General features: G+C 45.1%; 1 protein-coding gene across 8 annotated transcripts in view; it reads left to right on the forward strand.

Annotated features, from left to right (window-relative positions):
* Positions 1-25,896, forward strand: part of Atxn7l1 (ataxin 7 like 1) — a 250,556-nt gene that overhangs the window by 59,356 nt on the left and 165,304 nt on the right. For all 8 annotated transcript variants that reach the window (XM_008830733.3, XM_029562331.1, XM_029562332.1 and 5 more), the window contains exon 3: positions 22,049-22,153. In XM_008830733.3, the coding sequence (XP_008828955.1) occupies positions 22,049-22,153 (105 nt within the window). The remainder of the gene's footprint in view (positions 1-22,048; positions 22,154-25,896) is intronic.

Here is a 25,896-nt window from a genome sequence, read left to right on the forward strand (position 1 = left end):
GGGTACAGTTTCAGTAATGTAAGATGGAACTATTCTAGAACTCTCTACCACAACATAGTGCTTTTACTTAAGAATACAGAACTATGCACTGATTTTGTTGCAATAACATGGTACATCGAGTTTTAAAAATTATTTTATTTATTTTTATTTATGTATATGAATGTATGTAGGTAAGTGCACAGTGTCGTTCAGTGCCCACAGAGGTCAGAAGAGGGTATCAGATCCCCCAGAACTGGAGTTACAGATGGTTGTTAGCTGCCATGTGGGTGCTGGAAACCAAACCTGGGTCCTCTGCAAGAGCAGCCAGTGCACTTAACCAGTAAGCCATCTCTTCAGTACCCCATATGAAGTTTTTAACCACACTTTTTAAAAATGTGTATGTTAGTCACTAACCCGTTTGTTGTATTGAATTTTTCAAAGTTAAAGGGCTTACCCAAGTCTTCAAAGCCAGTAAATGTCAGGAGGTGACAGAAAGAAAGCCTTTGGCTCCCAGACCTCTTTGTCCTGTTCCAAAGTTTGGCATCACAACTATCTGTCAAAACCCAGATCACCAGGCAGGCAAGATGGCTTAGTTGGTAAGGGCACTTACTGCCGAGGCTGACAACCTAAATTCAACCCCCAGAACCCACATGGTGGAAGGAGAGAACAGATGCCCACAAGTTGACCTTTGACCTCCACATACACCCAAAAACAAACAAACAAATAAATAAATTAAATTAAATAAAAAATAAAAGACAAGATTCAGATCACAAAGTACCAGGAGATGTGTCTACACTTCCTGGGAGAAAATGCTTTGCATGTTGGCTTCTTAAGATTATCCTATGGCCCATAGGTTGAGATATAAACAGTCCAGACATTGGTATTATTGATGGGCAGTTAGGGCTTCACAACAGGGGGAGTAAACAAAAGAATCATCTTAATTTCAAGCTTCATTAGAACTAGCAAAGACTAAAAGCCATTTTTCACAGTGATGGGTGCGGCTGTCCCCACCTGAGCAGCAAAACTCATGTGTCTTCCATTGGGTAGAAGCTCCTGTCCCAATCCACCCTTCTCTGCTCCTCTGTGTATTCATAGACTTGAGGAAAGTGTCATCCTGGAAAGCTATTTGTTTTCTGTCCTCTTAACAAGGAATTTTCTGCTCAGGCATTCTAGGTGCTGGTTTTCCTATCCTGGAACTGCTTCTGATTAATTAGTCAGCTTCGTCCCCTAGCAGTTCATGACACAGAGCAGGCTTGGATTGGAGGAGGGAGTCACATTATCACCCTATCAAAGTGCCACTGACCTGGATGGCTTTCTTGTTTTTTCATTAACTTTTGTGCCTCTCTGGAATGGAAACAGAAAGCTGCTTGCTAAGTGGGGCTGGCGGTTGCTGGATTTGGAGTCCCCCCAAAGCCTTTCTGCATCCTTTGATGCCTCAAGGCCTTTGCAGTAAGCTTCCTAGAGAGCTGATCCCCTTCCTCGGTGGAAACACTTGGCTGGGGCCAATGGCTGAGCATGCTCCTGCCACTTGTTCTCAAATAACATGGTGCCCTAGGGTAAAGGCAGAGACACTTCTGCAGGAGCACAGTGACCCTCCAAACTCAAGACAGTACATTCTTGGGTGATTTTTACATTGTTAAAGCAGTCAGTGGACACTAGAGGATCAAGAATTCTCCACTTCTTCAGAGCTGTAACGAGAGGGTAGCTTAGAGCTTCTTTGGGGACTTGTGTTCATTAGCTTTGCTGTCAACAAGATACTCCAAATCTTTTTTTTTATTAACATGTATTAATTATACATGATAATAGGTTTCATTCAGACATTTTCCTACATGTATATAATATGTTTTGATTATATCTCTCCATTACTCTCTCTCTCTTTCTCTTTCTCTCTCCCCCTTCCCTGTCCTCCTCATTTCCTTCCTCTTTTAGTGTGTGTGTACATACATGCATGTGTGGGTGGGTAAAGGGTAAAGAGCAGATGTCAACATTGACTGTCTGTCTTTCTAGCTCTCCACCCTATTTTTTGAGACATGGTTTCTCACCGAACCTGGAGCTAATTGATTTGCTAGACTGGCTGACCAGTGAGCCCCTATGATCCACCTGCCTCAGCCTCCTTAGAACTGGGATTACAGGCGCATACCACCATGCCCAACTTTTTATATGCTGGAGATCCAAACTCAGGGCCTCATGCTTGTGCAGCAAATACTTTACCCACTGAGCCATCTCCCCAGCCTAATCCTCTTCCTCTTCCAAACTAGCCCCCTTTCTGCTTTCATATCTTTTTTCTTTTCTTTTCTTTTCTTTTCTTTTTTGGTCAGCCTGTGAGTTTAATTGGGATTACTTACAGAAGCATGGGCAACCTACTAGTGGCTACACCTCTGAAGAAAATGTATCTGCATCCCTCAACAAATTAACTGCCTATCAAGTCTCAGGGAGGGGCAGGACCTTGTGAGTCCCTCCCCATTCCCTGATTAAATATTGTGGGCCTAATCTCGAACAGGTAATCACAGCTGCTGGGCGTTTCAGAGCACAGTAGCCATGGCCTCCCCAGGAGACAACTATCATTGCTGCGCCCCTTCACCAGTATACATTCTGCCCCCTTTTGAGGGACACCCCAAATCTTGATAGCTTAAGACACCAAACACAGGCTGGCTATGGTAGTGCATGCCTGTAATCCTAGCACTTGGGAGGTAGAGGCAGGAGGATCAGGAGTTCAAGGTCAGTCTTGGCTACAACACAAGTTCAAGGCCAGCCTGGTTTATGTAAAACCCTATCTCAAACAAAATAAAAAGACAACCAACACTGTATCATGATGGGTTATCTGAGTGGTCCTTCTGCTACAAACAGCTCAAGTAGCCTCACTCACTTGTCTAGGGTTGAAGATGGTGTTGAGAGGCCTGGGAAGTACTGGTTCCTCCCTGATCCATATGGTCCTTCTGTTCTCCTGTGGGCCAGCCTGGGCTTCTTATGTGAAATGTCAGACTTCCAAAGAGAGCAAACAGACCCCTGTGCACAAATACTTTGTGTCTGTGTTACATCTGCAAAGGATTAATTGACCAAAGCAAGCAGTGTGACCAAGCTCTGAACCAATGTGAGAAAGGAGCTCCCGGGGGCATGTATACAGGAAGGAGTAAACACACTGAGGGTCATTTCCACAACAGTCACCCCAGGATGGCCAAGTCTTGTCCCTGGCAGGTGTGTGTCAGCAGAGTCAGTCAGTATAGGAAGGCTCTTTTAATGAAGCTATGGAAAGGAAATGCTCTTTTGAGGCAGGAAAACAGTTTGACTCATGGATTCAAGTCCCACCCATTGTTTGCCGGCAGAGAGTCTGGACCTGATTTCTTCAGCTGTTTGCTGGAGCTGGCCAATCAAGTCTCCTCAAAAGGCTAGCTGATGCTGTGAAACAGGCTGTCTGGTGTGTGGTCTATACCCCAGGTTCTGGCATCAGTGTGGGAACATCAGAAGGTCACTATTAGTTGGAGGTTGGACAGTGCCACCCCTAGATGACAGAGTAGTCTTCCACAGAAAGGAAGCTTGGTTGAGCTCCTTGTCTGCAGCACTATCAGGTCCCAGGAGCAATATTTCCCACAGTGACTATTGCCAAATGTTTCTGGGACCCTCTGTCTTCCTGTCTTGTAGCCACTATCCACTAGCCACACATCTATTCTCAAGTCACAGACACTACAATGGTCCCTTACTTCTAGACTTGTTCCAGCATTGCTTCCAGAATAGTTAGCTGTTGCCCTCTGCACTCTTTGTCTAATATACTTGGACACAGTGTGATCCTGTTTCATCTCTTGCTAACAGGATTGCCCTTCTTCCCAGCCTCTTCTCTGATATACTCATCTAACCAAAATACCTGCCAGGCCAAATACATCTCAGTTCTCTTACTTCTTTCTATTTGGGCATCTCCCCATCCCCACAGATGGCCTCCAAGACTCCTGCTCATCTGTCAGAACCCAACCCTAGATCATTCTCGTGAGGCCTGCCTTGCCCCTAAAGCAGCATGAGCTCTCTATGATCCCTGTTTATCACCCAATGTAGTGCATCCTAGGCTTAGGTGTCTAGGCCTGCCTCTCTGAATGTTCTTGTGAGCTCCTTGGGGGCAAAGATCATCATTCATTGCTCTGTATCCCAGTGCCTTCCGCATTCAATGACAGCAAATGCATGTTGAATGAATAGGTAAGTGAAAGGATGAGGGAAGTAAGGGTAGGAGCAATAACCTCTTTCTCACACTGTCATCTCTAGTGCCCTGTTGGCACAGGTGCCATCAGCTACCTGTACTTCCTGCACACACATTTACCACACCTTGGAAGGAACCATGGTGTTCCCTTTCCCACCCCATAGCACCAAGGGTCCTGCCAAGATTCCTCTTGCCCACATGAACATGAGCATGAAGAAAACCCCTGCCTCCTCAGCCTGAGCTCAAGCCTCCAGATCATTTTGCCTGCTGTCTTCTGCTCAGCTCTCCTCTCCTTCTGTGCCGCCCTGTCCTCTAACAGTCTGATGCAGCTCCACCCTTTATGATGCCTGTGCATTCTGCTGTCTGACCTGTTCATTGTTTGAAGTGAGTCTGAGTCCCCCTTGTAGACAGGGCCTTTGTAGAATGGACCTTGTAGACAGGCTTCATTCTTTCTTGGTCCTTGGACATTTGTTTAATTCTTCTCCGTAGTATGTGTTCATAACTGGTCTCAGAGCTGGGTCACTTCTCTGCTGGTCCCTTTTTCTCTGAACTACCATCATCTTTAGAAAGATAGAATAGCCTAGGAATGTCACCAGACAGGTTTCAAATGTGGACTCCACCATCTCATACCGGAGACTAGAGAGCAAACAGCTTAACCTCTGCACCTCTAGCTCCTCATCTCTGAAATGGAGACAAGACCCTCCCTGTGGGATTGCTGTGAGGGTTAAATGAAATGATCTGTGTAAAACACGCAGCGCCCAGCATGAAGGAAGTGAAGGTTAGCTGCTGTGATTGATGTTTTCAATACTATTGCTTTATCAATAACTTCCCCTAAATATCTATCACAGCTCAGCCCCTGGCTGGCACCTAACCCAGACCAAGTATGGTAGGAATAGCAGACTAGCATGCTACAGGCTCACAGAGTTGCCCCTGAAACCTACCCCTTTCTCATTAGTTAGAATGAGACGCTAACTTTTCCTGGGCTGGGGAGGGGTACTGGGGAGGTGATTCCATTCATCTCCAGTCACAGCTTCCCTCTTCCTGGACATAACCCATGTTCTGAATCTTGGTTCAAGGTTGGGCATGCCTGCTCTTTACCCACACAGTCAGTGTCTGGAATAACCAGAGACAGAAGTCCCCTTTAATTAGCCACTTTTAGGGATATAACAACTAACCCCTTTCCATCTATTCACCAAGGTTCAGGGTTTATGATTCTTGGTTTGAGAGGGTCACATGGCTGTCACTTATCTTCAAAGGAGTTCCTATATTCTTACTATCTCTGCCCCCAGGTAAGGAAGAGAGGCTGGGTCATACCTGTCAGCCTTAGAGGAACAGCTGGCCAAGGTGTATGACAAGGACTGCCCAGTCTTCTCCCTCTGACCAAAGCCTACAGGAGTCCTGACCACTAAAGCTCAGGATGATGGCAACTCCTGGTCCCTTGCCTGTAGCGGTCACTTCTTGGATGCTTCCTGTGACTGACTGATGATTGCTCAACTGCATCAGAGAGGAAGCAGTGTCATAGCCCTATGTCAGTTAGCTGGAAGCAGTGTCATAGCCCTATGTCAGTTAGCAAATTGAATAGACAACTCTCACTGTTTATTTCCCTTCCTCATCCCAGTTGATCAAAGGATGAACACATAAGCCAATAGGTTTCTTCTATGGGAGGAACCATTGGTGAAGCCCACTCAGGGCAGGTTGAACAGCTGCTTCAGAGTTATCTGGAGACCTCTATTCCAAGACACAGGTTCCTGGAACTCACCTCCAGAATTTCCAATTCTATCAGTCTGGCTGGGGCCTAGGGATCTCTTTTTAAAGAATCATAAGAGACTGGGATGCTCAGGTGTAGAGTCATAAACCTTCTGGGATCATCATGCCTTATTTCTCCAGTGAGGGTAGGTACTTGGGAGCCCCAATGAGATCTGACAAGTTCATGACAGAAGCCCAAAACACCTAGGGTACTGGGAAGCCCCTGTCTTGATCTCAGTAGCTAAGGCCAGAGCTGCTGAAGCACTGGACAGAATCAGGGCATCTGGGTGGGGACCTTGGAAAGCCCAGTGGGAACCAGGGCTGAGAAGGCTTTGAATGTACATATACTGTCCATCGATGGCAGTGGTGGAGCCATTCTACAACCACCATTGCGAGGCAGGTGGGGGTTTAGGCTCACAACTTGCATGTATAAATGGAGTCTCAGTTGAATTTGGTTGAATACTGATTCAAATGTATGGATCTGATGCCAGGACAGAAAGTTAGGACAATGTTAAGGTCACCAATATAGATAACTCTTAGTCATAAATAGATTGAAGTCTTCTGACTTCTCACCTGAGTATCTGATCCTTTTAGAAACACAAGGCCATCCAAAGATACAATAGTTCTCCCAGCCCCCAGCAGTTTGCACTAGGAAATATTGAACACAAACCCCAGCAAGACAGCTGTGTTTCTGGATCAAAATCATCACTTATACTAGGAAAAGCAAAATGAGTGAGCTCTGGGCAGCCCTGGAAAGGGGAGTCATACACAGAGCCTGGCTGCTAGGAGGAGCCTCCTGCCACCCAGAATTTAGAACCAGGAGGTAAAGTCCCTTTGGCATGTAAAGTTGGGCTATTGTTGGTAGTATTACAGAAAGGTGGGGTCTTTTTGCTTTTAATTTTTTTTTTTTTTTTTTCTGTCAGCAAGAGGCAGTTTGATGGCACTATGAAAAAGCTCCCTGGACATGCGAACCTTAAGTAAATAAAAGTACAAAAATAGATTTTTCAAACCATGCCCTTCTAGGGCATAGTAGGATTTACTAAAAAATTGGATTGAATTCCCCTTGGCTCACCTGACTGCTGAGTAGAGGAATTCAAAAGAAAGATCTGTGTTTCCCCAGCAGATCTACTGAAGCAGGGCCCACTGCAGGCCTGAAGACTCTAATTAGTGACCTTTTGAAAGGTGGCTGGGGTTGTATGTGGGACTACAGGCTAGTGGTGGGACTGAAGGTTAGCTGGCCACCCCAGGCCTGAACCCAGAGTGAGACTTCATGTAGAAACTCTGCCCATGCATTATAGGTTGTGTACAAGGTCTGAAGGCCACTGGACAGCCCTTGGGAGAACAGGGTTGTTTTTTTAGTAGTGATAAAGGGTTGGCCTGAAGCATCCATGCTTTTACTCAATTCCACAAAGACATTGGGACTGAGATTTGCTAGATGGCTAGCTCAGCACTGGGGTTAGTGTCTGACCACAGAGCACAAAGGAGGTTTTTCTTTTGAGGCAGAAGGTAAGTGTGAAAACATCAGGACATCATTGGCATCCTATCTTAGGTAGGTTTTCAAAAACCAGACTGTCACTAGCCCCAAGCCATTCAAGGACCTAAATATAATGCCCTGGACCACATTCCAGCACAGGACATTTCTATGGGACAACCAGAGGTATGCCAGTATACTGGGTCTCTGAAGAAATTTAACAGCCATGATTTGAAGTGTTTATCAGTTTCCAAGGTGTAAATAGCTCCTATGTTTGCAAAGAGGCATGAAATATGAAGTTGGGAATAAATACACACATATGGCTCTGGAGAGCAGGTCAAGATAGCCCCAGCACACTACTGGACTCCATGTGTCTCTAAGAGGTACCTAAGAGGGGCAAAGTGAACCATATACCAGGAGTTCCCACAGAAATACCCCTATGTGTATAAGATACTTATCTACTAGCCCATTAACCAGCCAGAAGCTCCATATTGCCAGACTATACTGGGCAACTAGTGGGCATCCAGTGATCAAGTGTCTCCAGTTTAGTAGTTGTCATGATAGGACAATGATTAAACAACTTATGGGGTTATCACCTCCTTTAAAGAGCTTGTTAAAAATGCATCCTATGGGACTGGAGAGATGACTTAGCAGTTAAGAGTACTTACTGCTCTTCCAGAGGACTGGAGTTTGGTTCCAAGCACCCATGTCAGGTCTCATAGCTCCTATAACTCCAGTTCCAGGGGATCCTACACCCACTTCTGACCTCTGTGGGCATTCACACACATGTACATATGTATGTACACACACACACACACACACACACACACAAGGGGGGAATAATAATTTTTAAAAATCCATTCTATTCGCTGGGCGTGGTGGCACACGCCTTTAATCCCAGCACTCGGGAGGCAGAGGCAGGTAGATCCTTGTGAATTCAAGGCCAGCCTGGTCTATGTAGTGAGTTCAGGTCAGCTGGGACTACAGGAAGACCCTGTCTCAAAAAGAAAAAAAAAAAAATCCATTCTATTGATATTGAGGCATCTATATGTGGCAAGGAAATTTCAGAAGGCAGTCACACTTGATGAAACCTGTTTACTCACCCTGTGTGTGGCATGGATGACTGAAAGTTCAAGGTCTAGTGACTTTATTCTCATCATTCACCTCTATGCCCCCAAACAACACAACTGTTTCCCTTAAAGTTCCATCATGCAAAATCTGGTTCTAAATCCTATTGACTGAGAATATATCATGCAGCAGATATGCATTACCCCCATCAACTTCTCTGTCATTACCAGCCCCGTTTTACAGACCAGAAAATGGAGGCCCAGGGATATCTCCCAAAGAAGCAGTACCAGGATTCAAATCCATGCAGCCTGGTTCACTCCATAGTCTGTATTCTAAGCATAGCACCGAGCTGCTTCTGTTGAACAGTGTTCCTCTGAGGGTCTTTGGCTGGTCACCTGGCTAATTCGGCTGAAATTCAGTTCAGTTTCATGGGCATTTAATTGAGTGTAAGATGCCAACACTGGCCTGAGATGTCTCATTTAATCCTAGCAGTACCCTTGGGAGGAAGGTTGTGACTACTATATTACAGAAGAAAGTAGACCCAAGAGAGGTCAGTCCCATGGCTTACTGGATGCTGTTCAGCCACTAAGGACAGAGTGGGCATCTGTTTCCCCCTGCTCTACTCCTAGCTGCCTAGCTGAATCTCCACGGCATTCCCTTAGGCTAATAATGTAAGACAGCTTTGATTCCTGGTGCTCTTTTAAACATTTGAGCTTGTTTCTGGCAGTCTTCATTTTTGACTGTTAAATGCCTGAGTCTGTAAATAAAACATAAGTGTACACATGGGAAAGACATGCATATCCAGAGCCATCTTCAAACACTGAGTAGAGTTGACTGAAGGTAGCAATAAGAGGCAAAAGACTGGGCATGTGTGGCGAAAGGGTGAGTTGTATCTGTGGGAATGGGAGGCTCCTGGAGGAAGCTGCAGCAAAGCAGGCCCTGGTGGGATTTGTGTGATTCCCGAGACTGTGAAGAAGGGTAAGGAGGGGTGGCAGCCAGGGAGAGCTTAGTGGGAGCTGAACCAGTGCCCCATGGCTTAGGGCCAGATCCGAGGGGCTCACCCACCCTTTTCTTCTCAGGCTGTAAGTAGTCTGGTGCTTTGTGATCAAAGATGTAATCTTCTCTTCCAACTGATCGATCTTCTTTTCCATTACCTTAAAACAGCTTTCAAAATCTCTCTCTATTTTTTCTCTCTCTCTCTCTCTCTCTCTCTCTCTCTCTCTCTCTCTCTCTCTCTCTCTCTTTCTCTTCTCTCTCTGTATGGGTGCTTACAGCAATGTTGAAGGTAGCCACTATAAGCCCAAGCACTATAAAGTAGACTATCAGGGTGAGTAACAGGTGTGATAAGATGCTTGGGCACTTACTTTTGTTCTCTTAGAGCAGAGATGTGTTTCTGCCCTTCTTGAGCCCTGGCACTATGACTGGTCTAGCTGGAGAGACTGTGGTTTGCCTTGGGAATACTTGTTCCAGGGATAAGACTAGGGGATAGCCCACATCTGGCTGTCCCAGTGGCCTGTTTGCTTTGCACACTGATTCAGGGCCATTAAACAGTTCCTTTTCACTGTCCTCTGGCTCTGCAGAGTAGACACACTTCTCTTGACAGAGCCAAATGGCACATTTACCCCCAAGTCCTAGCAGCAGCATTGTCATCTTGAAGGGTGCTTGCAGGGCTCGAAAGCCTTGACTAATGGCTCTCTGGGGGAAAGCCTTTGCCTTGCCAGTTATGGATAAGCCATAACTACAGCCTGCTTCTGCTTTCTGCTCAAAAACACTAGCAAGTGCCACAGCATCAAGGGTCTGTTACCATGGACCCTCTGCATAAGAATCAGCTTGTTGGTGCCATGGGACTCATCACAATCATCTGGAACTGCCCGTTGTTCTGGAATTCCAGTTTCCTAGATTCTGACAGAATATCTCTTCATCATGTTTCCACTTGTAAATAGAACCTTGAGGTAGGGGGTGATATATATGAAATGATAAAGGGATTTTTTGGGTTCGTGTTTTCTTAACTTTGTGGGTTGATGGTCTCCCTCATTTGTTTTGGATAGCTTTGGTAGCAACAGCTTAATAGCCAAGGCCTCCATGGCACAGTGTCACTAGAGAAGGGATCTTCTGTGCCTTTACACATGTCAGCTGTCTTATGTTCATAAGGTACCCACAGGCTTCATGGGTTCTTCTCTCTCCTCCTGCAACCTGTCAATCCATGAAATCTTTCAGGTTGCTTTGTGAGAACAAGAGGTGCATGTGCCTCTTGTTGGATGGGTGGGTGGATACTGCCTGGTTCCAGAGGAGGCCATTGGTGCATTTCTCAACAGTACAAAAGACTCAATAAGAACTACTTACTTCCTAATCGTCCTAGTTTTAGCAGTGTTGTGAAAGTCCTCAATATGGCACCAGCTTGACTCTTCCAGGCAGCTGAAAGAGCTCATACCTTTGTCCAAGCTCTCTGTCTTGTTTGTATCTAGAATAAAAGCCTCTCAGAACAACAAATCACAAGCAGCGAGATGGTAGACCTCAAGGTCTTTGGTACACCCCAGAACAGCCATTTTTTAAGCCAAAAAAAAAAAAAAAAAAAAATCTATTCAAGTGTCACAGAAAAGTCTGGGTTCTGTTGCCTGCAAGGAAATCCTTGATTCAGGCTTTCACGTAACACTGAATGTCTGCACAGAACTGTGAGATGCTGGAGAAGATGACACTGTGCCTCAGTCCAGGCTCTCCTAAGCTCTTACTGAAGCCCTTGAAGACTGACTTTCTTGTTGTGGGTTGTTTCTTTTAGTTTTGTTTTAAAATTTTGATTAGTTGATTGTTTGACTTTATAGTCATATCTCACTTTTGCCACCCCTAAAATGCAGTAGCAAAACAGGTGGAGGAGACCTAGTTAAATTCACCTCAGAACCACAATGCTTAAGTGATTAAACATTTCCTGTGGATGGACAGAGATGATAGGGAAAATAGGTAGATAGCTCTTATAGCTCCTGTTGAGAGTGAGCCACTTCCAATTTTGTTTTCGTTTGCTTTTTCTAGAGATTTCCTGTGCAGCCATAGGCATGTCCTCTCCTTCCCCCTTCCTTCTCACTTATCTTTTCCCAGACATTTTGGACTAGCCAACATCACTGAAGAGCTGGAAAGGAACTCAAAGGGCCAGTTAGTCCATCTTCCAGTCACAGTCAGAAGAGAGGCAAGTCCCATATGAGAGACATGAAAGCAGAGGTTTCTATTGATTTCACCTTGAACCACTTAAGGTGTCCTAATAGCACATTCATGTTCAGCCTGAAAATCCTCTTTGACCATGTCTTGATCCATTTTCTGCTGTTATAATAGAATATCACAGACTGGGTGATTTGTAAAGAAGTTTATTTCTTAGCAGTTCTGGAGGCTGGGAAGTCCAAGGTCAAGGGCCCCAGATCTTATAGGGTCTTTTTGCTGGGCTATCCTATGGTAAAAGATGGAAGGGTAACAGAGCACCTGCAGGAATGGGGTGGGCAGGGAAGGAGAGGAGAGGGGAAGGAGTGGGACTTACCCTTTCATCAAGAACTCACTCTTGCAATAACCAGCCCACTCCTATGGTAACAGGATTAATCCTCTGCCCTGATAACCCAATCGACTCTTTTTTTTTCTAACTTTTATTATTTTTATTTTATGTGTATGTGTGCATTGCCTGCATGTATGTAAGTGCACCCATGTTATGAAATGCCTGAGGAAGTCAGAAGAGGCTGTCGGATCCCCTGGGACTGGAGTTACAGACAGTTATTAGCTGCCATGTGGGTGCTGGGATTCAAACCCGGGTCTTCTGCAAGAACCACCATTGTTCTTAACTGCTGAGCCATCTTTCCAGCCCCCTAATCAACTCTTAACACACCCACACTGTTGTATTGGGGATTGAGTTTCCAGCATGTGTACATTGTGGGGGATACATTCAAACCATAGTAGATCATCATATCTTATGAGGAAAAACATGGGGGTCATTACTTCCTGGTTCCTAAACCTACTGTCCTGTTCCTTAGAATAGGATTCCTTCCCTCCACTTCACAGAACTCTGGGGGTGAGATGAGAGTGGGAATAGACAGGGAAGGCATCCCAGACTATGCCAGACCCAACCTGAACTTAAGAAATACCCCAAGGAAGTCTTAGTAATATTGGAAAATATAGATCCCAAACTGTAGCCCCAGGTTAAAGAAAATATAAGCAGGAACATTTAAATAAAGCAGAAAGCAGGAGGCAGCAGGGTGGGTTGGTGCCGATTCATGACCCGTGACAGGTCCAGAGCATTCACAAGCCCCTCTTTCTTCAAGTACCTGCAGCAGGAAAGCCCAAGTGAAGCGATAGTATCTCCCCAAGTAAGTTCATGGTTTTTTTGTTTTGTTTTATTTTGTTTTCTCCTCTGATTGAGTCACAGTGAACTATACAGTTTTCACTAACTGGCCCTGGGCTGAAAATGCTGCACTCATCTTAACCATCACACAGAACATGGACCGTGGGATCAACTTGATAAAGAGGAATTAGGGTTGTCCTGTTCATACAACTGACCTCTAGGCCCAAGAAGCTCTTGCTAGAAGAGTAGTCTTGACCAGGACACCTCAGCAACTTGTCATGGAGGTTTCATGTGCCTCCTCTGTGCTGAGGGTCAGAACTGAGACTGCCAGGCCAGGAGCGTCTAGCACCCCTGGCTGAGATGATGAACAGGTAGGTGGGCAAGAATGGACGGGGAGAAGCCTGGGCAGACCTGCAACTTCTTGAGAGAGTCAGAGATGGCTTTGCATCTACAGGAACATTTTTAGGGACAAATTATTGATGTTGTTGCCTAGGGGATGCATAGACAAGGGGGAGCCCTTTGCAAAATTACTCTCCTGGCTGCCAAGGTCATCACTGCCCACCTAACAGTCACATCCTCTGCCAGACTGAGCTCAGGCTGGCACAGTGTGCCCTGAGCTGAACCTGGCTGTATGCTAGCCCAAGATCATACAGATCAGAGTTGAGACAGGAAGGGTGGGAGAAGTCTAGATTAGTCCATGCCTTGGGTCACACATGATCTTGATGTAAAGAGCAGCTTGAGTCAATACATAGAAAATGAAACACCCAAGCCCACCCCAGTGCCAGCCCTGAGGGGGCCTTGCAGACGCTAGGTGTAAGAAGCAGCAGAGGTTGCTAGTTCTGGAAGGACCCAGCGTTTGTGCTTTTGGTATGGTAAGACAGGCACAAACCAGTCTCACTAATGTCACCCACCTGGAACTTTCCTCCTTACATTCACAATGCACTTGTCTTCCAAGGAGTTCAAAGAATGAATAAATTGATATAATTATTGACTTGTAATGTAGATAACAACATGGATATTAGGTCAATTTATTATCATTTACTCTTTCTCCTTTGAGAGAAGAGAAGATGAAAGAATATGGGAAATAAATCAACTTCTTGGGAACGTCAGCCTCATTAATGTATTAACATTGATTAAGCAGCTACCATGTGCCAGACTGTTTAGCTGTGAAGATATCGAAAGCAATAAGTCACAGCTCCTATCTTCCAGAAGACCCTGGTGCAGCGAGAGTTAGAGGCATAAGCCAGATCCTCTACGCAGCCTTAGGAAGTCCCATTCTCTCTGAGTGTGGGTAGGAAAGAGGAGGAAGTTTCCTTGGGGAGGTACCAGATGAGTTCTAGAGATAAGAAGGCCCTAGAAATATGTTATTTTTCTTTTTTTTTTTTTCAACTATTTTTAAGGGACAATGGACAGGGAAACTTTTCAGTGTTTTTTACCGAAATCTCCCAACTGTTCTTTAAAAATATTTTATTTATTATTTTTATTTTCTGTGTATGTGTGTATTGCTTGCATGTATGTAAGTACACCTGTGTCATACAATGCCCATGGAAGACAGAAAAGGCTGTCGGATCCCCTGGAACTGGAGTTATAGACAGTTGTTAGCTGCCTTGTGAATGCTGGGATTCGAACCTGGGTCTTCTACAAGAACAGCCAATGCTCTTAACTGTTGAGCTATCTCTCCAGCCCCAATATGTTATTTTTCATGTGCTCACTGTGTGCTGGCTCTTTCCCAAATATGTCATTTAATTCCAGAGGAAGGAACAGAAGCTTTGAGGGGAATCTTACACCAAACAGTAGAATCAGGACTTGAACCCAGGGCTACCAACTCCAGGGCCCAGCAATCAGGCACTGTGTTTTTAAGGCCTGAGGAAGCCTCCTGGAGTTCAGTACAACTCTTTGATCGGCACACACCTTGAATGTTCATCTCGAAAGGTCCTTCTGAGAAAGGAAATTAGGCCACCTTGTATGGCCTTCTTAATTGGGGCTGGGGACCCAAAGAGGACATGCATGCAGCCTTACAGGGTATTTCCACCTGCTCTCTGTGTTTTACAGTACCTGCTTACCTGCCAGGCAAGGAGATGTCACTCAGCCCTAGGGAGGAGAGGCTAAGGGCCAGTGTAATCTTTGGTTTGCAGGAGAGGAGGGCCTGGCTCTTGCCTGTGCTGCACTTGCTGTCTCCTAGTTCTACATGCCCTGCTTTTTGTCCATTCTCATTTCAGACTCCCTTTCCAGGTCTCGCTAGTTTTAAAGCTCACAGGCTTTGGTTTTCAGAGTTGTGAGAGATGGCCACCACTTTTTCCTAGAGTGGAACTCAACACTCTGCTGGGAAACAATCAATTGAAGACCCCAGCTTGTTTTGCTATATGAATTTAAGGGAATTTTGGAGTTGGCTAACAAACAATATCACTCTATCAAAGCAAAGTCAAAACACTTTTGTATATCTCCTCCAGCTTTTCATATGGCATCAACCATTAAAATGCAACTGAAAATTCCACTAGTAAAAAGAAAAAGTATAAAACTATATAAAGAGTAAATGAAAACAAATAGAGAAAAGGAAGGTTCTTAAGACCAGCCTTTCAGTGTCCTGATTAGAGTCTGCTGGGAGTCAGGTGTATGTGTCCTTGAACCTCACTGGCTGCTCTTCCAAATAATCTACCCTGAGTTCAAATAAGTGGAAGGCTATAAATCAAAGCCACTTGTCAGCCACCAGCACATTTTCTTGATAGTTTTCCAAGGAAATCCAGTGGCACTGGCCCTCTGACCATTGTGACACTCTTGACACATGCCTAAGTTTTAACAGAGATCTATGAGTACAGTTGTTGTCTAGTATGAGAAGTGAACTTTTAAAATTTATTTATTTATTTATATTTTATGTGTATGAGTGTTTTGCCTGCATGCATGTAATACCCATGGAGGACAGAAGAGGGTGTCAGATCCCCTGGACCTGGAGTTACATACGGTTGTTAGCTGCCATGTGGGTGCTGGGAACTAAACCTGGGTCCTCTGGAAAAGCAACCAGTGCTCTTAACCACTGAGCTATCTCTCTAGCCCTGAGAAGTGAACTTTTCAGGTAGAACTCACATCTACCTTCTGGAAAGAGCTTGCTGTGTTGAAATTAACATAACTGCAATCCCATTTATTTTCATTACAGTATTTTTGGAGTACGTTTAAAAGGAAAAAGTATTTAAATGATTTTTAAATTATTTTCAATATGCTATAGCACTATATACAGCATGTGCCACCTCAACATTTTATAATTCCTGTAGCACCTGATGTGCTTTCACAACCCTGGAAAAGACTTGGGGAAATCTAAGGCCATTTCCTAGGGCATTATTATTTCTTCTATGAAACTAAAGTTCAAGGTTGTCTATTTTGCTGTCTTCTCACCCCCCACCTCCCACCCCACCCTCAAGGTGGGATTTTTCTCTCCAGAGCACATGTAGGATCGATTGCCGCTAAGCTCTTCCGCGACCTTCAAAGCATTCTGCTCCTGGAAGCTTGTCTGTGCATCCTGAGCTTCGCACGGGATCCCCACTGCAGAGGAAGGAGTCTGATCTTCCTTGCTTATTCCTGAGTTTTTCCATCTTTCCAACCTTCTCCAGTTGTTGCTTTATAGTGTCAGAGGCCTGAGCTTTGGAAAGTGTCCAGGGGCAAATTCAAAAGTACAGCATCTAGTCTGATTTTAAATCCATCTCAGCAACAAGTTCTCTACAAATAGTGAATTGGAGATGTTGCCTGCCCTTTCCTTGACTGCAACCATTTTCAACAAGAGAATATTGGATATAAACTAAGGCTTATATACACACAACTTTACTTGGCAAAAGAATTCTCCTTAGAAAGCTGTTTATCTTGAATAAAATGCTACTCCCATTCTGCCAATTTCCTTTTTAGTATCAACTTTAGAAACAGTTTGTCAGCTATACTGGGAAATCAAAGTTATTACTTCAGTTTCGTAGAAAACATTCTTTTGTCCCAAACTTTTCATCTCTTTATGTCACCACTGAGTTTCATCCCTACCCTCCCTCTGCCATCTGGGATGGAAGAGGTTCAAGGCTCTAAGAGCCAGACAGGAAGTGATGAATGTGTTCACCTGGCCCTGTTGTACAGAAGTTTTTGGCTTAATAATTAATGACCTAAACATAATCATATATTAGTATAATACTTTCCTCCGGAGTTCACAGAACTCTGTTTACATCCCACTGAGGTATGGAGTATAATGCTCTCTGAGTTGTAGCTGGAGATACTAAGCTAGGGAAGAGCAGTGCCTGGAGGGGCTAGTAAATGTTTTAGCAATCAGCTATCTAGGGAAAGCTGATGAGTATGGCATATAGTGGATGCTGATATCTGGGGTATAAATATGGTAGTCCCCTCCTATCCAGTGTTTTGTTTTCCATTGTTTCATGTACCTGTGGTCAACCACTGTCCAAAAATATTAAATGGAAAATTCCAGAAATAAGTAATTCATAAGTTTTAAACAGTACACCACTCTGAGTAGTATCATGAAAAATGCTGTCCCACCCAGGATGTGAATCATCCTCACATCCAGAATATCCACTCTGTATACACTACCCACTCAGTCTTAGGAGCCTTCACGTGGCCTGTTATTCAGGCATTCCTTCTGTTTTAGTCCATTTCCATTGCTGTAACAGGATACCGGAAACCAGATAATCTATAAAAGGAAATTTATTTTGGCTCACAGTTTTAAAGATTGGAAGTCACAGTCAGGCAGCTGCATCTGGTGAGGGCCCTGCACTGCATGTAACATGGTGGAAATGCAGAAGAGCAAGGAGTTGTGCATGGAGGAGGGACAGCATAAAGGGCAGGCTCACTTTCTAATAACTTACTTTTGCTAGAAGGATCTTACTCCCCTGAGAAAGGCATTCTTCACTCTTAATGACCTAATTACCTATTGAAGATCCCACCCCTCCCCCAACAGTGCCACAAAAGCAATGGAATTTCAATGTGGAACTTAGAAAGGACAAACCATATTCATACTATAGCACCTTCCAAGTTGACTTCTTCATCTGAAAAAACAGGTTCTTGCTCTGTTACTAAAGAAGCAGCATTTTGCTAAGCAAAGAACACTGGCTTTGGAGTCAGTGGCCTGTAATCTCACCCTACTCTAAATAAATCACTGCCTTGAGATCTCTAATTTTTACTTTCATTCCTTGCTTGGGAAGCAGAGGTGTTGAATTCACAGGTTAACCACAAAGAGTAACTGAGATAATGTTCTCACATCATGTCCATGGTAGTGACCACTAGGTTGTGACATTGTAGAGAATTTCACCCTTCACTTTTGCCATCCATATTCAGTGTTGCACCACAAGCGCTCTGAAAGCAAAGGCCTGGATCATCATACCATTTGCTCATTTCCATGGTATGAATATTCCCCCAGGCCTGATTTCAAGCTATCTTGGTGACAACCCTGAACATGGAACTTGGAAGAGACATGTATGCTTGGCTCTTACGCACTGGTGCAAGACCATGTCAGCATTGTTTTTAACTGTGCACCGAATGCTTTACTTAGGTATAAACACACAGAGAGAGAGAGACAGAGAGACAGAGAGAGAGACAGAGAGACAGAGAGAGACAGAGAGAAAGACAGAGAGAGACAGAAATCTTGTGCCTGGCATGTTAGTTTTCTACTCTCTCTCTCTCTCTCTGTCTCCCATTCTTCATCATTGGCCTTTATTAGTCTGATCAAACAGCACACTGACCTTGACAACTAGCAATGTGAGGTGTGGGTTTTCTGGGATCCAAGAACCCTTACCTTACTCTGCATCTACCAGGCATCCTGCATTTCAGACCCTGAGCAGCTTGTAGAGGAGACCTTAAGGTCAGTTTGATGAAGCATAAGCAAACAGACAGGCAGGTCCCCTCACTCCCCACAGGAGACATGCTTCGAACAGAATAGTACAAGGTTGACAGGGTCCTAGAGAGAATCCAAGAAAAGTCCAGTCATTGAAAGGCCTGAGGGGAATACACACTCAGGAGGCCATAGTCTAGGACTACCGTAACCATTGTTTTCAGCAGTGACCCAGCAGGTAGTAGGGGTGTGTGTGTGTGTGTGTGTGTGTGTGTGTGTGTGTGTGTGTGGTCCATGGAAGTGAAGAGATAGATGTGTGTTCAGTAGATCCCTGAGGATATTAAACAATGGGGCATCAATTTGTGATCATGAGATGTGACAACAAATTCACAGAGACACATTCCCCACACCTTACATCTTCTGTTCTCAGCCTCTCAGCACATGGCACAATTTCTAGTTCAAGAATAGATGCTCAAGATATTTTTGACCATCCTTGATCTGGAGGGGAGGGTTAATATTTTTAATTAGTGAAATTCTTTTATTCCTTCATAACTTGGCCTATTGCAGAAGGGTTACAAGGCCACTCATCAGTTCTCATTGAATAAAAAGTTTTGGCCCTTAAAAACATGTTCCTGGGTAGGAACCGTGTCTTTAAAAGAGATTCAAAGTGTTAATAAAAGTTGCCAATAATTTAAAAAATATTTCCTTGGGGTTGGAGAAATACTCAGTAAAGTTCTTACCACACGAGCATGAGGACCTGAGCTCAATCCCCAGAACCTACGTAAAAAGCCAGGCATGGTAGATGGTGTTTGTAATCCTAACATTGGGAAGGTGGAAGCAGGCAAATCCCTGGGGCTTGCTGAGTAGCCAGCCTAGCATACATGGCAGGTTCCAGGCCAGTGAGAGACTTAAAATAAGTGGATTGTACCTGAGAAATGATACCAAGGTTGACCTCTGGCCTCCACATACATGCAGATGCATGTGCACCCACACAACACACACACACACACACATTTCTTCTGGCCTTTCTGTATTTTTCAAATGTATCTTCAAAGGGCATGGATCCTTTTATTATTAAAAAATATGTGCTATAAAAATAAAAACCTGCAAATAAAAGTGAAGCAAGAGTGATATTAGCAGCTAACTCCCAGGATGTGATGCATCCCTGTATGAGGCTCTGAACTGAGGATCCCACCTGACAACAGGAGTTCTATAACTCGGGCCCAGACCTGCATCTCTTGGGTGGGCCCACTGCAGACTCCCACTCTTCCAGCCTTTCCTTCCATGATTCCTCCCCCCTGGATGCTGACTAATAATTCTCCCCTCTGAAGGCGGAGGTGTGTGAGATCTCTTAGAGTGGAAGTGGCAGAGGCCAGTCCCCAGCAGGGTAGATAACAGATGACACCCACCCTGGTGGGACCCACAAGTTAGAGATTCACTTGGGCTTGCATCCCTGGTCCCTGCTGTGGGAGTCCCCCACCAGTCACTGGCTTCCTCCATTGAAAGTGAGGGTCTCTCTCTGCTCCTCAGCATGTGCTAACTGTGATACCTCCATGGCCTTAGAAGCAGCAGGGCTCTTTGGTAATGGCATGCAGAGCGCTAAGGAATTCTTTGGGTGTTCATCCTTTGGGTTGTTTGTTCCCTACAGCTCAAGATGCTCAACTTATCGTTCTGACCTGGGGTTGTAGTTTAGGGGAGCTATCATTTTGGGGGTTCTTATTAAATATACAGGCAGAGTCTGTGTAATGAGGGCTGGAGGTGGGAAGGTGTAAAGGAGAGGCACCTTCATACATATAATGCCATTGATCCATCGACCCTGTGGGGCTATGGCTGCTCTGTTCTCATAACTCAATGACTCACCTGGAGTCAGTCATAAAGGAGGTGGCAGTGTCTTCCAAGCTCACCACATAGTGGTACATGAGGAAATGTAACTACAGGTTTCCTCAGAACTGTCCTATATTTGTGGGGCAGATTTACTGATATATAATGCAAATGCCATACTGTTCTCCCAGTTAAAGTATACAAGTCAGTGCTTTCAGTGTATTGCAGATATCACCACTAGCAATCCTAGAGCATTTCCACTGCCCCCCAATAAACACTTCACCTTCTAATGAACCACCCCCCAAGCCCAAGGCAAGCACTCAACTACGTTTTGTCTGTAGATTTACCTATTCTGGACATTTTGCATAACTGGAAATAGACCTTTTGTTTGTGGTTCTTTTCCTTTGATGTGGTGTTTCCTGGGCCCATCCATGTTGTAGCCTGTGCCTATACTTCGTTGCTGTTTGTATTCAGTATTCTGTATTCTGTTTGTTGGTTCATCATGTAATGGGCATTTGGGTTTCTTTGCTGGCTCTTATGAAGAATGCTGCTGTGAGCATTCATGTATGAATCTTCTGTAGCCCCAGGCGTTCCGTCTCAGCTGTAGGCCCATCACTGACCTTTTCACAGCAGTAGTCTGATGGCTTTACTTCTCTGCTTCTCAGGGTTCTTAAAATCAAGTTCAAAGTTCTCACCTTGATCTACACAACTATAGCTCTGGGCCCCTGCCTGCCTCTCCCCCACCCCCCTTGCCACCCAACTGATCTTCCATGTTCTGTTCCAACCAAGAGAAAAAGAGGCTCCTCCAAGGCACAAAACCTCCTTTCTTAGCTTAAACTTTGAGCCACCCCCATCTACTAGGAGAGTTTCTCTAACCCTTCATGCTGAGACCTCAGCTGACCCATACTCCTCCTCACCTCAGGCAGCACAGAATAGGCTAGGCCTACCTGCTAAGCACTTGTGGGACTCCATTCATCTTACTCCTGCATCTGTTGTCACCATACCTCCAATGACTAGCAGTATGGTTGTCTGTTTCACGTCCCTCCTTCTGCCACCATAAGCTGCAGGACACCAGCGACCTCATTCATATTCCCCAGTGTTCCCTGGCATCTACCACAGTGCCTGGCATACTCAGGCATCCAATAATTGTTTACCAAATGAACAGTAACAAAAACAAATAATGATGGCGGCAAACAAGCTGCTTGTTCAAAACATCCCTTTGCCCTTAGCATGTCCCTCAGGTGAGGCTGACTTCTTCCACCCAACCCTGTTCTCCCCTCTGGTCACCTGGGGAACCATTGCAGAAACAATAGGTGACGGGGAGACCTGAAGTAAAGTCTATGCTGTGGTTCTGTCTCTAACCAGAGTCAGGGTTGTTCCCCTAGCCTGTGACTCAAGGAGCCGCAACACTGCTGACCAAATCAGTAAATGGGTGTCACAGTCAGCTTCCAGGGGTAAAAGGAGGAGGGGTTCCTGCAGCCCATTGCTTCTCTGAGAGTTGAATAGCTATGTGTTGACAAACTGCCTTCCCTTTTGTAAAGATGATTGACCTCTTAATGTGTCTCCTGTGAAAAACTGTCCTTGAAGAAATCCGAAGAGGAAACTATACCTTCTGAGACTTAATTGCTTTTTCAAAAAACCCTGTTTTCATTTCCCCCACAGATATGCACTTATTTGGCCATTATCCAGCACATGATGACTTCTATCTCGTAGTGTGCAGTGCCTGTAATCAGGTCGTCAAGCCACAGGTTTTCCAGTCACACTGCGGTAAGTGGACTCCTACACCCTGTGGATGCACGGGCAGCCACTGCTACGGGGACAGTCATCCCTGCCTCTGGGCTTCCAGCAGGGTGGCCTTGTGTCTGTCTTAGCCCAAGGCTGTGGGTATACTGGCCTGGGGCTGCTGCCTCTGCACATAGAGGAACAGGTTTAGGAACACAGTCCCACTGAAATGCTCGCTCCTATCAGTGTGTAAGAGAAAACCTGCAGCTTGTCTTGGTAGATGGGACTAAGGCCAAAACATTGGCCCACTTGGGCCGTGGCCTCAGCAGGTAGCCAAGAACTGGGGAGAGTGGGGACATGAGGAAGCACTCCAACCTGGCATTTCCTCCCCCTGAAAGAAGGTTGTGAAAGAAGCTCCCCAGATTTGCACAAAAGAAGGTTGGAACCAAAAGCAACCCTGTGTGTGTCATTGGATGCGGCCCCCAGGGAATGGATGTAGGTAAAAATCTCAGGCAGGTTCCACTTATCCTTTCAAGAATTCCCACTTATTTTAAAAAGCCAGGTATGTTTGGGAGCTTGCTTTCTTGACAACCCAGGTGTGAGAAATTCTTTATTCCGTGTACTCACTCAGGATAGGCGGATTTAAGAGAAAAAAGCTGCTCCCCTCAGGGACAAGTAAATAGCTCTCTGACCTTAGACAAGAAGTCATTTAATCTCTCTGGGTAGAAGTTTCCTTATCATCACTGGGGACTTGGACCAGGTAATTTCCAAAGCTGTGAGTCCAGGATAGTATCTTCCAGTCTTATTTAAGCCATAATCCCTTACAGTGAACAAAAATTCTGAATGCCCCACCTTGCTGTTGTTCCAAAGCATATTCAACATTATACTTGGGGAAAAAAAGCAACTACAATGTTGAATACTTTTGTAAATTACACATGTCACAGTGTATTCTGACTTTCCCCTACCCCTTTTAGTATCACCATGCTGTAGTAAGTAGTTATAAAACAGAAAAAGTATGACAAAGTAAAGTGTATTTGGGACAGTAGAACAGCTATGTGTTATAAATATTATCTGTGGACAGTCTATATGTATATATGATATCTATATCTATATGTAGATATATAAAAACTGTGTATCAACTATAGGTGTACTTTATGTTTATAATGTGTAGGCAGAGAATCCAAGCTCAGGGAATACCTTTGTTAATCCAAGACTTCATAGGAAGAGAAAGGGCTCTATAAAGTACTGTACAAAGAGCACTAATGAGAAACAGCTCTCTGACCTTGTGCTGATTGGTTTCTTTGTCTCTTCCGTGAGGAGGTGACTTCTGCCTGTACATCCATGCTAACATGTTCATTTCTGGCAGCGTGAGCATAAATGCAGCAAGCATGCACTCAGCATGAGTTGACCTTCTTGCTCAGTGCACTGTAGCAAATGGCCCTTTTTTTGCCTGGAAGAGAAAAAAGGTCACACCTTTCTCAGGGGAAACTGTCAGAGGCCCAGCGGTGGTAGGCAACAGGTAGACCATCAAAAGTGGCAAGAAGGTCCCACCCAGCTGTCACTTGGTGAAGGGCTGTGTGATATCTCTGTGTGTGGTGAATGAAGACTTCAGCTCATCTCAAGTGCTCATCCTCAGTCATTCACAGGGCTGTGTCACTGGGTTACTACAGTGAGCCAAGCCAAAGTCCTGGCCCTGGTGAGACTGTAGTTTAGTTGTACACTATCAAAACCTTTACTGGGAATTTAGCTTGCCAGCAGTCTTTGATGGAAGGATCCAGAAAGGGATGGGGAGCCCACTACCCTGCAGAATCTTCCTCAGGGCCAGGGTGTCTCTTGCCAGCAAAGAAGCCACCAGCCACCGGGGCTTGGTATGGCTGATACAGGCCTCCCTGAACCCTCAGGCTTTCAGTGCTGGGGCCAGGCTCAACCTAGGAGGAAAACCAGTGCATGGTGGCCACATGCTCAGAGCAGAGACAAAAAATTGGTTTGGGCCTTTGGGGTTCTGACCTCATCACTTGAAGGTCAGTCTCCACTGAGCTTGTTGAGCCAGCTGACCAACAGCCACGGGGACATAACCACAACTCAGCAATGACGGCCTAGAAGTGTTGTTCATCTTCCAGGTGTGTTCCAATAATACAAAACCCTTATTTATGAGGGCCCAGAGAGCATGCAAGGTGCCACTCAGAACCATGGCAACTCTTCAGGGGAGTTGGTTTGGTTTGTTTTTTTCCGGCTCCCTTAAGAATTCCTCCTATAATTTCATGATTGTCCTAGTCAGCTCAGGCTGCTACAAGTATCATAGGCTGGGTTGCTTTTGAACAACAGAAACTGATTTCTCCTGTTTGGGTTGGCTGCAGTCTGAGGCCAGCATGGTAAGAGTTGTCTTCTAGATTGCAGACAGCCAGCTTCTTACTGTATTCTCATGTGACAGAAAGAGGGCTCCCTGGGGTCTCTATTAGAAGGGCTCCACCTCCTAACACCATCGTTTTAGATGTGCAGATTTCAGGATTTCAGTGTAGGACTTTGCAGAGATGGAGACAGATGCATTCAGTCCATAACAATATTCTTGGGCTGGAGTTGTGACTCAGCTGTAGAGTACTTGCCTAGCATGCCTGAGACTCTGGGTTTAATTTCCAGAGCTACCAAAACAAACATAGCACAAAAGTATTTGCTTCTTCTTCTTCTTGTTTTACCTTGTATGATGAGCCGAGTTGTTTTCAATAAGAGTACCATTGTACTAAGTGCTGGGCACTGCACCAGGTTCTTTGCATATCTTTGAAAAAGTGATCCTTTCAGCAGCCCTGTGAAGTGGGTACCAATGTTACACCCATTTTGGAGTTGAAGAAGCTAGGGTTTAAGAATTTGGATGCTGAATCCAAGGCCTCCAAGCAGGGCAGATGAGAACTGGCTTTGAATGCAAGTTGCTTCTCAGAGCCAAGGAGGTACCTGTGTAGCCATGGTTCTCACTGCCTCTCTGAGTGGAGCCCCACCCAGACAGTGAAAATAGATGCCAAGTGAGCTGCCGGGGGACAAAAGAGGGCAGGGGCTCAAGCCCTACCATGAAGCATTCTCTGACTCCCCCATGTCCCACTTCCAGAGCTCCCTAAACTGTCATTTGAAATGTGCTGATGGAGTGAAGTAACACAGGCTTTAGAGCCAGACAAAGTGATTGCAGGACTTGCCCCCATTCACTGAGGTAGGCAGGCCACCTCATCTTGGTCTCTCTAAATGGCCCTGGCTGGCCTGGAACTCACTGTGTAAACCAGGCAAGTCTCAAACTCATAAAAACCCGCTTGCCTTGGCCTCTATGTGCTAGGATTAAAGGTGTGAACCACCACACCCAGCTGACCACCTCAACTTTCTCCACCTTTGTTTGCTCCTCTGTAAAATGATATTCTGCCTGATGCATGGGACTGTTGGGACAACATGGCACAACATGACTATGAGACTTATAGTTCACTTCCTCCTCCCCTTCTCCCCATGGTGTCTTTCTGCATTGCCCCCAACCCAGGGAGAGAGGGGTTCTTCCTATCTAATATCCATACACCTCTGTTTACCTATACCACATGCCACCTCCTGCCATGCAGTTGTCTGATGACCGTCTCTGCTGTCAGTGCTAGAAATGTTCCTTTTCAATTCTGCATTCCCAGCTCCCAGAAAATGAGGCCATATTAGGTACACTCCAGCATTCATGACCTTGGCATACAGGCCATTTAATCTAAATTGAAAAACTAAAAAGTGTGTTTCTCTCTCTCTCTCTCTCTCTCTCTCTCTCTCTCTCTCTCTCT

Source organism: Nannospalax galili, unplaced genomic scaffold (assembly GCF_000622305.1).
Source record: "Nannospalax galili isolate Female #2095 unplaced genomic scaffold, S.galili_v1.0 scaffold312, whole genome shotgun sequence".
Lineage (NCBI taxonomy): Eukaryota > Metazoa > Chordata > Mammalia > Rodentia > Spalacidae > Nannospalax > Nannospalax galili.